General features: G+C 47.4%; 1 protein-coding gene across 1 annotated transcript; it reads left to right on the forward strand.

Annotated features, from left to right (window-relative positions):
* The first annotated feature begins 10,883 nt into the window (after positions 1 to 10,883).
* Positions 10,884 to 15,085, forward strand: FOXI3 (forkhead box I3). Its single transcript, XM_032411020.1, is given in 3 exon segments — positions 10,884 to 10,967; positions 10,969 to 11,524; positions 14,463 to 15,085. Coding segments are annotated over 3 exon segments (1,263 nt in total).
* Positions 15,086 to 15,999: the final 914 nt, after the last annotated feature.

Here is a 15,999-nt window from a genome sequence, read left to right on the forward strand (position 1 = left end):
AAATTTTTTTTATTGTTATGTTAATCCCCATACATTACATCATTAGTTTTAGATATAGTGTTCCATGATTCATTGTTTGTGCATAACACCCAGTGCTCCATGCAGAACGTGCCCTCCTCAATACCCATCACCAGGCTAACCCATCCTCCCAACCCCCTCCCCTCTAGAACCCTCAGTTTGTTTTTCAGAGTCCATCGTCTCTCATGGTTCTTCTCCCCCTCCGATTTCCCCCCCTTCCTTCTTCCCCTCCTGCTACATTCTTCTTCTTCTTTTTTTCTTTCTGAGAACTGGTTTTTTTTTTAAAGATTATTTATTTATTTATTTGACAGAGAGGGAGAGAGAGAGTTAGTGAGAGCAGGAACACAAGCGGGGGAGTGGGAGAGGGAGAAGCAGGCTTCCCGCCCAGCAGGGAGCCGGATGTGGGGCTTGATCCCAGGACCCCGGGGTCATGACCTGAGCCGAAGGCAAACGCTTAACGACTGAGCCACCCAGGCGCCCCAGAGAACTGGTTTTTAAACTTATTGATTCATTCATGGCAAACCAAGACAGGTTTATGAGCAATGCATTGGGCAAACAATGAGAGGGTGCTAGGGCCATGCCGGTTCAATAGGAGAATGGACTCCTTTCATTCAGGCTGGATAGCCAAGACTATCCATTGTTGTGTGCATTAGAGAAGTCTTGATCACAGAAGATAGGCAGGATATTCCAGGAGGCAGTTAAAATTATTAATTACGTTAAACATAGGTCACTGACTTCTCAACCATTTCAACTTTATAAAGTGCTGGGCAGTGACTACTGCTTCATACAGATGCTCCACGGCTAGCTTTTCTTTTTTTTTTTTTTACATTTTTATTTATTTTTTTAAAGATATTATTTATTTGTTTGACAGAGAGAGACACAGCGAGAGAGGGAACACAAGCAGGGGGAGTGGAGAGGGAAAAACAGGCTTCCCACTGAGCAGAGAGCCCGATGCGGGGCTCGATCCCAGGACTCTAGGATCATGACCTGAGCCGAAGGCAGACGCTTAACCGACTGAGCCACCCGGCGCCCCTTTTTTTTTACATTTTTAAAAAAGATTTTATGTATTTATTTGAGAGAGAGAGAGGGTGAGAGAGAGCATGAGCTGGGGGAGAGGCAGATGGAGAGGGAGAAGCAGGCTTCCCGCTGAGCAGGGATGCGGAGCTCTTCCCGCTGAGCCCCGATGCGGGGCTCGATCCCAGCATCCTGGGATCATGACCTGAGGCAAAGGCAGACGTTTAACCAACTGAGCCACCCAGGCACCCCCACAGCTGTCTTTTCAAGATAGGAAAAGAATTAAGTCCTCCTAGGAGAAAACTTCTATCTTCGTAGACATCATATGCATGGTTGGGTGAGGGTTTACGAATTAACATATCTTATAGATAAGTTTTGCTCATTTGAAAGCCTAATTTATCCTTAAAAGTCATGCTTCTTTCAGTATCCCGAGGTGAGATAAAGTGACCTTGAGGATCGTAAGCTTGTAGCCCGGGTCCTCTGGGTCCCTTGGTCCTCTGGGTCATACAGACCGGGAACTTTCCACTGTCTGAAGCTATGTGGGTGCAGGGATTCATGGTTTATCATGTCTGGAGACAGGGCCAGGGTCTGTCACGCTCAATACATATTTCTGGAACTCATAAATGAACCTAGTTATAAACCCACCTGAAATACTTGCTGAAAGCATTTTGCAGGCCATGAAAAAACACTTGGACAGGGTTGATAAAAGTATTTCATAAACATTGTCCAGTGACAGAAGTCAGTAAGCACAAAAATCCTTTCTCTGCTCCTTTTTGAATCTTATCTTGGATAATATCTTTACAAATTTACAACAGATCCTAACGATTACTTCAGATGCCTTCCTGAATAAAACATTTTAAAATAAAAGTTAGCCAAACCTATCAAATGGAGCAATTTAATACCTTTTCCATTCCCATGTAAACACATGTAAGCTGCAATTCTTTATGTTGGTTAAAAAAATTTCAAAAACATAATTTTTTTTTACTAATGTAGAACTTTGTCTTAATTTTTTAAAAAAGCATCATTAAACTGAACATCACTCTGTTTCTAAACTGATTATAAGCAGTGATGTTCTTACTGAGGAATTTATTTTCAGATTTGGGTTTTTGTTAATGAAATTAAGTTTGCCCTTACTTGTATTACATTATTTATTTATTTTTAATATCTCTACACCCAATGTGGGGCTCGAACTCACTACCCTGAGATCAAGAGTACCATGCTCTTCTGAGTGAGCCAGCCAGGTGCCCCTACATTATTTATGTTTTTATTTAAATTTTTCTTGAAATTTATTACCATTACTTAAGGGACCAATTTTATCAGTAATATTAATGATCCATTTAAATTGTTTACCTTCTATATACGACCGAGATTCTCTCTCTGTGTGTGTATAATATTAAATTTAGAGTATAATTTCTACAGCTGTGCTATATGGTTGCCTTGTCAAATGATGGAATTTAATTTAATTAATTAATTTTTTTTATTTGTATTCCAGTACACTTAACATACAGTGTTATATTAGTTTCAGGTGTACAATTCCATGTATCACCCAGTGCTCAGTCGGACAAGTGCATTCCTTAATTCCCATTGCCCATTTTGCCCATTCCCCACCCACCTTTCCTAATGGAATTTAATTTCAAATTTGAGTCAACTAAGAGAAAATGTTAAGGAAGAGAGCATACGTGATACAGAGAATCATGAAGAAGAGATCAGACTGACTGGATTTGGGGGAACACTGAGCTTTAAAAGAGAGATCAGAGCGAGCATGGAGGGGAGACAAGAAAGACAGGCTGGCTAACAACAAGAGCTACCTCTCCTAGGATCACGTATGCTGTGCTATGGAGTTTGGACTTTATCCTAAGAGCAGTAGAGTTGAAAGCAGGGGAGTGTCATGATTGGCTTTGCCTTTTTAAAAATCATTAAGAGGGCAGTGTGGAGGGAGGATTGGAAAGTGACAAAAGGAGCTAGGGAGGTCAGTTAGGAGCCAACTGCAATAATCCAGGAGAGGGATAAGGGTGGTTTAACCCTCGGTGTTGCCAGTAGGACAGAGAGAGTAAAGAGCGACCATGGCATGACTTGGTCAATGAGGCAGAAGAACCTCTGGTTTCTGGCTTGGGTAACAGGTCAATGCGGGGAGAGGGCTTCACAGAAATACGGAATACAGAAGAAGTAGATTTTAGGAGAATTGGGATGACCTGTTTAGACATGTTGGATCTGAGGTGATTTATAAAAAACTGAAGAGGACAGGTCCAGTAGGAGTTGATCACTGGGCCAGGAGCTCATGTGAGAAATTAGCAAGTCACCAGCACTTAACTTTTGAGAGGGATAAAAACTCGCTTAGTCACTAGGGCTGCCAAAACAAAGCACTACAGACTGAGTGGCTTAACTACCAGAAACTTATTTCCTCATAGTTCTGGAGGTTAGAAGTCTAAGATGAAGGTATCAGCAGGGTTGGTTTCCTCTAAGGGCCTCTCTTCTTGGCTTGCAAGATGGCCATTTTCTTCCAGTGTCTTCACATGGTCTTTCCTCTGTATATACATGTCTCTGTCCTAAACTCCCCTCTTCTAGAAAGACACCAAACATAACAGATTAAGGCCCACCTTAATGAGCTCTTTAAAGACCCTATCTCCAAACGGTCATATTCCGAAGTACCAGAGGTTAGAACATCAGCATATTAATTTTGGGAGAACACAATTCAGACTATAACACCATCCTAACTTACTGAATCTAAAAAGAAATTTGTTGGCTAATGAAACCAAGGGGATGAAGAAGGATCCTGGATAAAGGGATTCAAATCTTGGATCCAGGATGTGTCTCCCCTTTCTGTCACTCAGCTTTACTTGGTGTCACCTACATTCTCAGGCAAGCTCTTCCTTATAGCACCAAAGATGGCCATTTTAGGATTATAACCTCTGTACAGGAACCAATCCATGTGAAGAAAGGAGCTTCTTCCTGATAATCCCAGTAGAAGTTCTGAGAAAGGTCTTAAATGACTTACCTCAAATCACTCACCCACCTCAAAAAAATCATCTGTGTAGGAACAAGTAACATTGACGAGGGCCATGTCTGAATCTCCAGCCCAATAGCCCATCTCTGCCCAATGGCCCATCCCATGCAAACCTCAAGACCTGGAAGTAATGGAGGGGGGTTTCTTTATAGAGTTGCTAAACAGGCAATAACAACTACAACAAGTCATGTCTACCCCAGTGATTAAAGCCATGGGATTAGATGTGACAACCCATGAAGAATGTATAGAGGAAAAGAAGAGGGCCAAGGTTTGGAATCTGAGGGAACAAAAAACCATATTCAAAGAATGCGATGAGAAACAGAGGTGCTTTTGGTAGATACAGAAGAGAAAGAAAGAAAACCAGGACAGCGTGTTACGGCAGACACCAAGAGAAGAGACAGTTTTAACAAAGAAATCCTGATTTGCAACACCTCGGAGTAAAAAGGCTCCTGTCCTTAATTGCAATGGGCTCAGAAACATCCATTTTTTTAAAAAAGATACACAAATAGAAATGTGGGTGAAAGATCATGACAAGCAGTTCATAAAAAAGAAATTAAAGAGGCTTCTGGGTGGCTCGCTCTCTCTAATAAATAAATAAAATCTTTTAAAAAAACAGGGTGGGGAGAGCAAGCATAAGCTGTGGGAGCGGCAGAGGGAGAAGCAGGCTCCCCACTGAGCAGAGAGCACGATGCGGGGCTCGATCCCAAGATCCTGGGATCATGACCAGAGCCGAAGGTAGCCGCTTAACCGACTGAACCACCCAGGTGCCCCTAAATAAATAAAATCTTAAAAAAAAAAAAAAGAAGAAGTTAAAATGATGAGGTACTTAAATTCATTCATAAGGAAAAACAAACCAAAATGTTTTCAAGATATGCCTCTGTGCTTTTAAGATTGGCAAAAATAAAAAGAGCCGAACAAATCCAGCCTTAGCAAAGGTGAAGGGAAATAGGCATCCATGGGGAACCTGCTGGTGGTATAAACTGGGTCACCTTCTGGCAGAGCAATTTGTCAGAATCAAACATTTAAAGGTGCATATCCTCTGACCCAGCAAATCCCAGCGAGGAGTTTTACTATCACAAGTAAATTAAGCCATATTTTTTTAAAAAGGTAATAATCCTGAGGCACCTGGCTGGCTCAGTCAGTAGAGCATATGACTCTTGATTTCGGGGTTCTGAGTTCAAGCCCCACGTTGGGTGCAGAACTTACTTAAAAAAAGGGGGGGGGGAAATAATCCAGAGATCCATCAAAAATAGGTTCAATTCAAAATATTGCCTAACTGGTATGGAGGGGTACCAACAAATTAGAACAGACACTGGCTAGAAACCACCTACACAGCCATAGTGGGGGGTCCCCACTGAAGATCCGATGAAAGGGAACACCAGATGAACAAAATGAGGTAGACATATGGACATACGGGCTGTTTTCGAAGGTTCTTCAAAATATAGTAATTCAAGTATAAGGTGCAGAGCCGTGTGAGTAACATGGATCCCATTCTTGTACATGTTTAAATGCATACAGAGTTGTGCCTCGAAACATTTTCTGGAGGAGAGCACAAGTGGTCGCCTTTGGCGAGAGAGACCCTGTAAAGACAGAGGGTAAGACGTCGCACCATTTAATGTTATAGGGATTATACCATTTATGGTGTATGGAGCTTACACCGTCTAATGCTTTTTAACTTTTCAATTTATTCAAGCAGCAAACAATAACTGAGCATGTCCTAATGTCAGGCGCTGGACTAGGCACCGGGGAAATAATGCAGGAGGGGCTTACAGCGGAGTGCGATTCGCAGAGGCTCCCCAGCCAGCCTGCCTGGGTTTGAATCCTGGCTGCACTCTCAGAAGTTGGGAGACCACAGTTAAATTACTTAACCTTTCTCTCTGTGGCTTCGGCCATAAAATAGGGACTAACAGTTCTCGTTTCACAGGATTGCTGTGAGAAGTCAATGAAGTGATGCATGTAAGGTGCTTAGCACAGCGTTAGGTATTTGGTCCATGTTCCTTAATTGTTAGCGCTCAAAGAAAGGGAGCAAGAAATGACACAGTCCCCATCCTCCAGAACACCCAGTAGAGTGGGTGACTGAATTGGAGAGGAGGAGTTGGGTTATTGGAAATGAGGGGCCGGGGAGTTGGATGAGCTACCCAGGCCGACGTGTGAGAGCAGGGCTTGAGAGCCCTCGGGCCCCCAGGAGGGAAGAGTGGCGGGGAGGGGGAGGGGAGTGCGGCCTTCAGTCGAGATGGCCTCAGGACTCCTCAGGAGGATCCTGGGGGAGCCAGAATGCATTCAGCACAGGCAGGCTCTGTAAGGACAGTCAAGTGCGGCAGGCACTCTGGGAGCCTGGTCTGGGGCAGGAGGAGTCTGAGAAGTTAGCTGAGGAAGCTCAAGAATGGGACCAACCAGCGCCAGCCAGAGGCCAGGAAGCATTCCAGAGAACTGGGGAGGGGAGAGTGAGGCAGTGGGAAGAGGTGTAGGGTTCAAGCAGAGGAGACACATATTAATAACTTTGCTCAAAGGAATTGTTGGAGCACCACTGCTTGGGCTGATAGGTTTGTCTCTTATTTTTCTGCATTAAGTACATGGACTTCTGTGGTATCTTCAGAATCTTTAGGCTTCTAGAATCCTTAGGATTCATTCTTTTTTGTTACAATTCCTATGTGTAATGTTTGGGGAAGAGGGACTTGAGCCTTGGGGGTCAGCCAGCCAACACGTGGCTAGGTGGTCCCTGGGTCATACACCTGCTTCTGAGCCTCCCAGGGCTGGATTTTTGCCCCATTCTGTATTTGTAACTCACTCCAGTCTTCCCTGACTCCGAGGTGGCCCAGTGGGGTGACTAGCAGGGGCAATTTGGCCAATGTCAACCTAAAGGGCTTACAAAAAGAAAAATATTCTTGGAACAGAAGACAAATCTCAAAGTTGGTGGAACGCTTGTCCTCCTGGAAGAGGAGAGCTGCCTCGATTTCCCACTAACACTTAAGAGTCAGTAAGTAGAGCCCTAAATATCTGTTAAAGGAGCAAATGAATGGTCTCTCTGAGTTCTGTTTCCATCTGTCGGTCCCAGCCTTTAAGGTATGGACTGGAGAGGAGAGGACAGGCTCTGCAGGGTGCCTTCCGACTAATGATACTAACCCGGGGGTGCCTGGGTGGCTCAGTCGGTTAAGTGTCTGACTCTTGATTTCAGCTCAGGTCATGATCTCAGGGTTGTGAGATAGAGCCCCACATGGAGTCAGGCTCTGTGCTGGGTGTGGAGCCTACTTAAGATTCTCTCTCCCTCCCTCTGTCCCTCCCCCACCCCCTAAAAAATAAAATAAAACAAAATAAAATTGGAACCAATTAAGGACTCAGAAGTTGGAAAAAAAATGACAGCAAGTAAAAAATGAGATAGCAGGTCCAGCTCCAGTTGTCTCAACATCTTTCTTCTTTCTTTCTTTCTCTCTTTCTAAGATTTTATTTATTTATTTGACAGAGAGAGAGAGAAAAAACACAAGCAGGGGGAGTGGCAGGCAGAGGGAGAGGGAGAAGCAGGCTCCTTGCTGAGCAGGGAGCCTGACTCGGGACTCGATCCCAGGACCCTGAGATCATGACCTGAACCGGAGGCAGACGCTTCACCGACTGAGCCACCCAGGCGTCCCTCAACATCTTTTCTTAAATCACCAAAATAATAAATGCACTAATTAATCTTCTGTATTTTGGCTTATGTGGTAGCATTATCCTCCCTCCATGATTCCCAAAACTGTATTCTCTAATTATAATATGAGTTTTCTTGAATTCTTTGCTCACCTCCCCTGGTTCCTTTTTCATTTCCACTGGCACAAGAGTTTGTTTACCTTTTATCATATCTTCCCCAAATGTTTTATTTTCCAGTGACAAAAACATGTAATAGCCTCCCTATTTTACATTGGCATAGAAGCATTAATCAATTGCCTTGACTACATCTTTTTGTGAAAAGGCAATTTGACAAAATGTTATTATGGGGAACTTGCATTTCAAGCACTTTTTTTTTTTTAAGATTTTTATTTATTTATTTATTTATTTATTTATTTATTTATTTGACAGAGAGAGACACAGCGAGAGAGGGAACATAAGCGGGGGAGTGGGAGAGGGAGAAGCAGGCTTCCCGCTGAGCAGGGAGCCCGATGCGGGGCTTGATCCCAGGACCCTGGGATCATGACCTGAGCCGAAGGCAGCTGCTTAATGACTGAGCCACCCAGGCGCCCTCAAGCACATTTTTTATCCTGTTGATTTTTTTTTAAGGGCACGGAATGCTTTTAAAATTTAATTAAAAAAAAATAGGTATTGGGGCACCTGGGTGGCTCAGTCGGTTAAGCCTCCTACTCCTGGTTTCGGCTCAGGTCATGATCTCATGGGTCATGGGATTGAGCCCCGAGTCGAGTGGGACTCCGGCTCAGCAGGTATCTGCTTGAGATTCTCCCTCTCTCTCTGCTCCTCCCCCACTCTCTCTCAAATAAATCTTTAAAAAAAAAATAGGGATTAAAAATTATTTTAACTTTGACATTAAAAAACCCCAGGCCATGACCAATAATAGTTTTAAGCTTATCTAATTAAGATGTGATTGAAAACAGAAAAGTAAAACTTCCAAACCCCTAGAGGGGGTGTCCACCTTACAGATCCCTGCCAGATGTCTGCTGTAACAGAGGCAAAGAGCCGCTAGGTGGCTCTGTCATTTTTAAGTAAAACTAAAGTCCGCAAAAGATAATACATAGTTAAGGAACAAAATATCACTAGTAGGCAGAACCTTTAATCAAAGGAAGCAATAATCTGCAATCATGGCCTCTTACTCAGAATAATTTGGAGCTTTTGGGCTAAGAATTAAACAACAACAACAACCCTGCAAAACTGCAAAGTATGTATACATAAGCAATTTGTTAAAAAATAAGGGAAGGTATGATAGGTGTAAGGACATCAGTTACAAAAGGGGAGATGGCTTCAAAAGTTTTCTAATTTATTGCTATCTTGGTTCCTAGCTTTTCTTTTGGACTTTCTCTTTTTTGTTTAGACCTTTAAACTTAAGAACAAACATTAAATTGGGGCATTTTAACTAATTAAAAAATTACTTTCAAATTTCCTGGGTTATAGTTGTCATCTTTATTAACATCCCAGGAGAAGTCACAAAACAACTTTGAGACTATTTGGGAAGGAAAAAAAAAAAAAACACAACACTGTGCTTACCTACATTAAGAAAAAATTAGATCCTTAAATCAAAATACAATTAAACACTATTCCATTCTATAGCATTTGCCAAGAGATTGAAAGAAACAGTGCACTAAATTTTGAGGTGAGAATAATTCTTTTCTGCTTCCAGAAAAGATGAGAAAAATAGTTACTTTTGAATTGTGGTTTGCATTTTCGGTATCACGATTTACTAGTCAAATATCCCTGGATGTCATTTTTTAAGAAGCGAGATAACAGAAGATGATAGTTTTCTGTAAAATACATAACTAACTTTACATCATGAAATAAATGCGGAGTGGAGGGGGGTGGATTCCCGAATTATTAAATATTCTCAACTGTCCGTCTGCAATTGGCAAACAGAAAAGCGCTTTCCTCCCTCCCGTCTCCCTTAAGTGAGAATCTCAGACTTGTCACCTGTTAAGGACATACTTAGGAATAATTTTAATTGCAAAGGAAACAATTTTCTTACTGTTGTTCGGAGCGATTAATGATTGCGGGGCACGTGGGGTCGCCACAGTATTTTACCTGTTTCGCTTGTTTTTCCAGGCAGGAACCGCGTTTCAAAACTTAAGAGAAGTAGAAAGCAAGTCCTATGCCATAATTCGTTGAGACCATTTTTGTAAATGAGCGCTTCTGGCACAGTTTAAATTACAGTTGGCTTTAAAATGCTAATTCCGAACCCACTTATTTAAATGTCTCTGAAAACACACACCCTTCTGTTTTTGAAGAAAACAAATCACACCAAAAGACTACACAAACCGGACTTAAAATGAACGAATACTTCCCGAATGTGAACGAACATATAGTTATGTGTTTAGAGACACGGTTAGAAAAATTAAAAACCGATTTCAGTCCCTCCCATCACAGAATCCCCGAGGGAGAAGGGGACACTCCAAGGATGCCCGGTAATAAAATCTACCGTATACCCCCAAAGAGTTGTTCATCGCGTCTATTATTTTCGGCTAGAAGCCGATGTATTGAGACTGGCCGTGAATCCAGTAACTCAATGACAAAAGGTGCAGAAGCTTGAGGTAGGAAACCCCAGGGGGTTAGGCAGGTGGTCTGAGCGGCCACCCAAACTCATCTTGGGGACTTTTTAGAAAACAGTTGTAGTGTTTGGGTTATCTTCTCTCGGTTTCAATATTCGTTATTTTTATTTCTCTTCCCGGGCTAAGACCGCGTCGGCTGGGAATGAGGTGCTTTTAGACTTCAACCTGGAGGCGCCGGCCTGCGCCGGCCTCCCCCCCGCCCCGCCGGGCTCCCGCCCGGCCGAGGAGGGGCGTCGCGGGGCTCCGGGGGGCTCCGGGGGGCTCCGGGGGCGGGGCGGGGCGGGGCGGGCGGTGCGAGGGCTGGGGCGCGCTCCGCCGGGTGGCGCGGGCAGGTGGGGCGTGGCGGGGGCGTGGAGAGCCGGGGCGCGCGGGCCGCCGCCCAGCCCCGGGCCGGCCCGGGAGGAGCCGCGCCGCAGACGGTTATAAGAAGCCGAATCGCAGGCGTTCTGCGCGCCTCCGCCGATCCCCTGCCCGAGCACCGGTAGCCCAGCGAGGGCCGAGGCGGGGCCGCGGGGTGGGCCCCCAAAGGGATGCTCTCGCCCGAGCGGCGAGACCAGCCCCGCTCGCCCCTCGCCGCGGCTGCCGCGCCGCACCCGCCGACGGCCCCCGACATGGCTCTCTACTGCGGCGACAACTTCGGCGTGTACTCGCAGCCCGGCCTGCCCCCGCCCGCCGCCGCCGCCGCCCCGGGCGCCCCCCCCGGCCGCCAGGGCGCCCTACGGGCTGGCAGACTACGCCGCGCCGCCCGCCGCCGCCGCCAATCCCTACCTGTGGCTCAATGGGCCGGGCGTGGGCGGCCCTCCCGCCGCCGCCGCCGCCGCCGCCGCCGCCGCGTACCTGGGCGCCCCGCCGCCGCCACCGCCCCCCGGGGGCGCCGCCGGGCCCTTCCTGCAGCCGCCCCCCGCCGCCGGCACCTTCGGCTGCGCGCAGCGGGCCTTCGCGCAGCCCGCGCCCGCAGCGCCCGCCTCGCCCGCGGGGCCCGCCGCGCCGGGCGAGCTGGGCTGGCTGTCCATGGCCAGCCGCGAGGACCTGATGAAGATGGTGCGGCCGCCCTACTCGTACTCGGCGCTCATCGCCATGGCCATTCAGAGCGCGCCCGAGCGCAAGCTCACGCTCAGTCACATCTACCAGTTCGTGGCCGACAGCTTCCCCTTCTACCAGCGCAGCAAGGCCGGCTGGCAGAACTCCATCCGCCACAACCTGTCGCTCAACGACTGCTTCAAGAAGGTGCCCCGCGACGAGGACGACCCAGGTGAGGGCGCCGGACAGGTGCTTCCCGGCCGGGGAGGGTGGGCGAGCGGCGCCCGGGCAGGGGCCCCGTCGGTGTGGGGCTGGCTTGGAGCTCCGCGCGGAGTCTTCTCTAACTGCGGATGGGAGCCGGGGTGGGGAGCAACCACCCGAACCTCGGACCTCGTCTGGCTGGGGTGAGGGCAAGCCCGAGGACAAAGAGAACTATCAGAGGATCCTCAGAGCGGGGAGCAGGTGAGGGTGGAGCTCGCCCCTTAACACCCACACACCCGCACCCACCCACCCACACGCACACCCGCACCCACCCACACACGCGCGCGCGCGCAGAGCCTGGCCAGTTAGAGAAAAAGGGAAAAGACCGTATCTTCAAACGGGACGCCACCCCTGGGTGGTAGTCATCATGCGGATTGAAGGGAGGGTTCAAGGCACAGGGAGATAGATTAGGAATAAGTACACGCATGGGATCTCAGATAAGGGACGACGATAAAGGGATTCAAGTGAGCTGAGAATCCCATCACATTTCACGGAAGAGGTGATGAGAGACCGAGGCCGTTCGAGCTGTCCCTGGATGCACTTCCTGCGCCAGGTTCCTAAGACTCACGGTCTCCTTCATGAAACAAGCGCCTACCTTGAGAGAGATGATTGAGGGTAGTGGCGCATCATGAGACAGGGCCGGAGGAATGAGAGAGCTTTAGCCGGGTCCTGCAAATCGTGGTTTTGGTGCCTTAACTATTTAGAAATGTAAAAATGAAAACCCCAAATTTGCTGTGTTCTGATCTAAGCCCTCGGGGTGAGGAGGACTGGGTTACAGTGGGGTGTTGTGAGTGGTTTTCCTCTACCTGAGAAAGGGGGCGACGAAAAGCTCAAAAAGGAGAGAAACACGTTTATACTTGAGGTTTTCAGAAGGCTCTTGGAACCAGGGAGGTGGGGACAGAGGTGTGATGGGCAAGAGAAGAAATGGTTTCAGTTGCACGCTACAGAGATCCAGGAGTTTGTGTAAAATGCTCTGGAGTGTTCCCCCCTGAACTATTCTAGAGTGGTGCTTTCCAATAGAAATACAGTATAAATCACCTGTGATAGCAAATTTTCTAGTAGCCACATTAAAGAAGGTAAAAAGAAACTGATGAAATTATTTTTAATATTTTAAGTAACCCAAAATATTGTTTCAACATATAGCAAATATAAAAATTATTACTGAGATACTTTTTTATTTATTTACTTTTTTGGTATTAAGTCTTCAGACCCTGTGTGTGTTTGATTCCACATGGCATTTTGGACTACCCACTTCTCAAGTGCCTACAGCCATGTGTGGCAAGTGGTTACTGCATTGGACAGGGCATACAGTTCTAGAAGATGAAGCTTCCCGATTTGGCCTCTAAACCACCTGAGATTATCCTGTTAATTGTCATGTATATTCTTTTGGACTTCCTAAAAAGTTGGTGTCTTTAGCTAGTGTCTTGTCAAAGCAGGTACTATCACTTAGCTGGTAGTTGTATGAATAAGAATTTTTTTGGCAACTATTTGCAAAAAATGTGTTAATGAAGATAATGGGTTTGGAGGGGTGTGTGCTAGTTTGTGCAAGCAGCCTAACACAATGGTTAGGTAAGAATGCTGAGTCTAGAGCCAGCCTGCTTAAATCCCGGCTCTCCTATTGCTAACTGGGAATACTGCAGGTTACTAACCAACCTGCGCCTCAGTTTCCCCATCTGAAAAATGGAGGCACTAATAATTGCCTGTCTCCACAGAGCTGTGAGGAGCAACTGAAGTTGTCCGTGTAAAGCACCCTACAAGATGAGTGCTTACCAGTGCTTTCACACGTCGAAGGCTTCTATTTACCAGAAGTGATAAAAGCTATTGAGAGAAAATGATAGGTCTTTTTTACCTCACTTGTGCTAAGTAGTGAGGGAAATTGTTTAAGCAGAAGACTGGCACTGCATGCATTACCTGAGGCTCTGGTCTGAGATCTGCGGGGGGCAGGAAAAGATGGCCAGAGATGCAGGGCATCTCCTGCTCAAGGTGATGAGGGGAGGGGCGCCTGGGTGGCTCAGTTGTTAAGCATCTGCCTTTGGCTCAGGTCACGGTCCCAGGGTCCTGGGATCGAGCCCCGCATCAGGCTCCCTGCTCTGCGGGAAGCCTGCTTCTCCCTCTCCCACTCCCCCTGCTTGTGTTCCCTCTCTCGCTGTGTCTCTCTCTGTCAAATAAATAAATAAAATCTTTAAAAAAAAAAAAGGTGATGAGGGGAGGTAGACTCCAGGAGCTTCCTGTACCCTGAACAATGTTATTTAACAAGATGTTGTTAAAAGAATTGATTGCTCAATAATAACTTCTGTAATTCTTGTTTAGTAAGACCAATGATTGGGTATTTGAGGTTGCCTTCTCCAGTGGAGTGGTGTTTGTTTTGTTTTGTTTTGTTTTAGGGGCAAATATTGTACCCTTTCAGCAAGTAATAATGATAACAGATAGTGATTTTTCACTGCTTACGGTGTGCCCGCTACTGTGCAGAGACCCCGTTTAACCCTCGCAGTCAATCTGTGAAATGGGTATTATTCTTATGCCTACTTCTGCAAATAAAGAAATGGAGGTTCACATTTAAGCAGCGCCAGGATTTTGCAAGGGCACAGCATATGGATCTGGAGGGGAGGGTGTTGGGTAATTAAAAGTGTCTTGGGCCTAGAAGTAAGTCTTAAGATTTAGGTAGCAGACACTGCGGGGGGGTGGGGGGGGGCGTGGAAATGGCCAGAACATCTTTGTTCCAGATTTCTCCTTGAAGGTGAGGACTCAAATCTCCCCAAGAGGATAAACTTAAAAAACCGTCGAGTGGACAGAGCATCCTGGTCAGCATTTAACGAGAGAGTCTGTGCTCCTCGTTCCAGAACTCAAGCTGACTACACAGGCGTGAGCTAGGTCCTTCTCTAACTTGTGTGTCTTTCTCCTCTCCATAGGGAAAGGGAATTACTGGACCCTGGATCCAAACTGTGAGAAAATGTTTGACAACGGGAACTTCCGTCGGAAGCGGAAGCGCCGCTCCGAAGCCAGCGGCCCCTCCACGGTGGCTGCAGGGACCACAAAATCGGAAGAAGGGCTCGCCTCCGGATTGGGGTCGGGCGTGGGCGGCAAGCCCGAAGGAGACAGCCCCTCCGCGTTGCTAAGGCCGTCCCAGTCCCCAGAGCCTCCCGAGGGCACCAAGAGTACTGCCTCGTCCCCGGGAGGATCCCTGCTCACCTCCGCCCCTTGCCTCAACACCTTCTTCAGCAGCCTGAGCACCCTGAGTGTCAGCAGCAGCGGGAGCGCCCCGCGGGCTGTCCCCGGCGGCCGCCACCTAGGGATCCAGGGGGCGCCCCTGGCCTCCAGCAGCACGTTCCCCGCCAGCTCCATCCCCGAAGCCCCGCCGGACAGCTTGCCACTGAGTCACGGCGCCAGCAACAGCAGCAGCCAGAGGTCTTCCTACTACAGCCCCTTCCCCGCCAGCACCGGAGGGGGTCAGAGCAGCCCGTTCGGCAGCTCCTTCTACAACTTCAGCATGGTCAACAGCCTCATCTACCCCCGCGAGGGCTCCGAGGTCTAGGACAGCCGCCCCTCGGACTTGAATATACACACCTGAGACCTTGTGAAATGCAGATTTCCAGGCCCTAGGTCTGGGGCAGCAGGTGGCCTTCTGCATTCCTCCGGAGTCCCAGGTGCTCCTGTGGCCCGATGGGAATAGTAGATAACTCTTCCCACAGTCCCGCAAGCTTTTACAGGTTTCTCTGGAGAGAACGCCACCTCACTCTGTTCGGGACAGTGCCTGTGAGCCCTGTGAGGGCAGGGACCATGTCTGTTTTGTCCGTCACTGTACAGCAGGGTTCTGAGCTCAGATGTGTCCAAGGGCCAGCCAAAAAAACGAAAGAATGAAGTTTATCGGGTAGGAAAAAGGCAGCGGTTGACCATTGAAGCAGGTAAGGGAGTGGCCGGGACTGACCAGCTAAAGGCTGCTATGGGCTGTTTAGTTAATTTCCTGCCTGGCAGCATCCTGATTTTTCTAGAGAAGTCAGATACCTGGATTTTTATAGGAAACCTCCATTTGCATTTTTTTTTTTTTTTGCCACTAATTAAAGTTTTTTTAAATCCTGCACTAGGACATACCACAAATCCTCTGAGCTGTATCTGGCTCACACATCACCTCTGCTTAGGCTCCATGTTGGGCCATGGTAGATACTCACAGCGGCGAAACTGCCCAAGCAAGCCCTGGGTGCCGAGCGCTATTTCAGACAGACACTCGACGTGTATTAGGTCATTTAATCCTCACAACAACTTTGGGAGATAGGTATGGTTACTACCCCTCATCTTCTGTGTGAGGGCAGTGTAACTCCGGGATGTCAGGTGTCTCCCCCAAGGTCACACAGATGGTAAGGTGTGGAGCCAGGATCGGGTCCAGGCAGTCTGGTTCCAGAACTGGTGCTGGAAGGTTTGTTGTGGTCGTGACAAACGAAGGTGCCATTG

The sequence above is a fragment of the Phoca vitulina genome, unplaced genomic scaffold, assembly GCF_004348235.1.
Source record: "Phoca vitulina isolate PV1807 unplaced genomic scaffold, GSC_HSeal_1.0 scaffold12, whole genome shotgun sequence".
In the NCBI taxonomy this organism is placed as follows: Eukaryota; Metazoa; Chordata; class Mammalia; order Carnivora; family Phocidae; genus Phoca; species Phoca vitulina.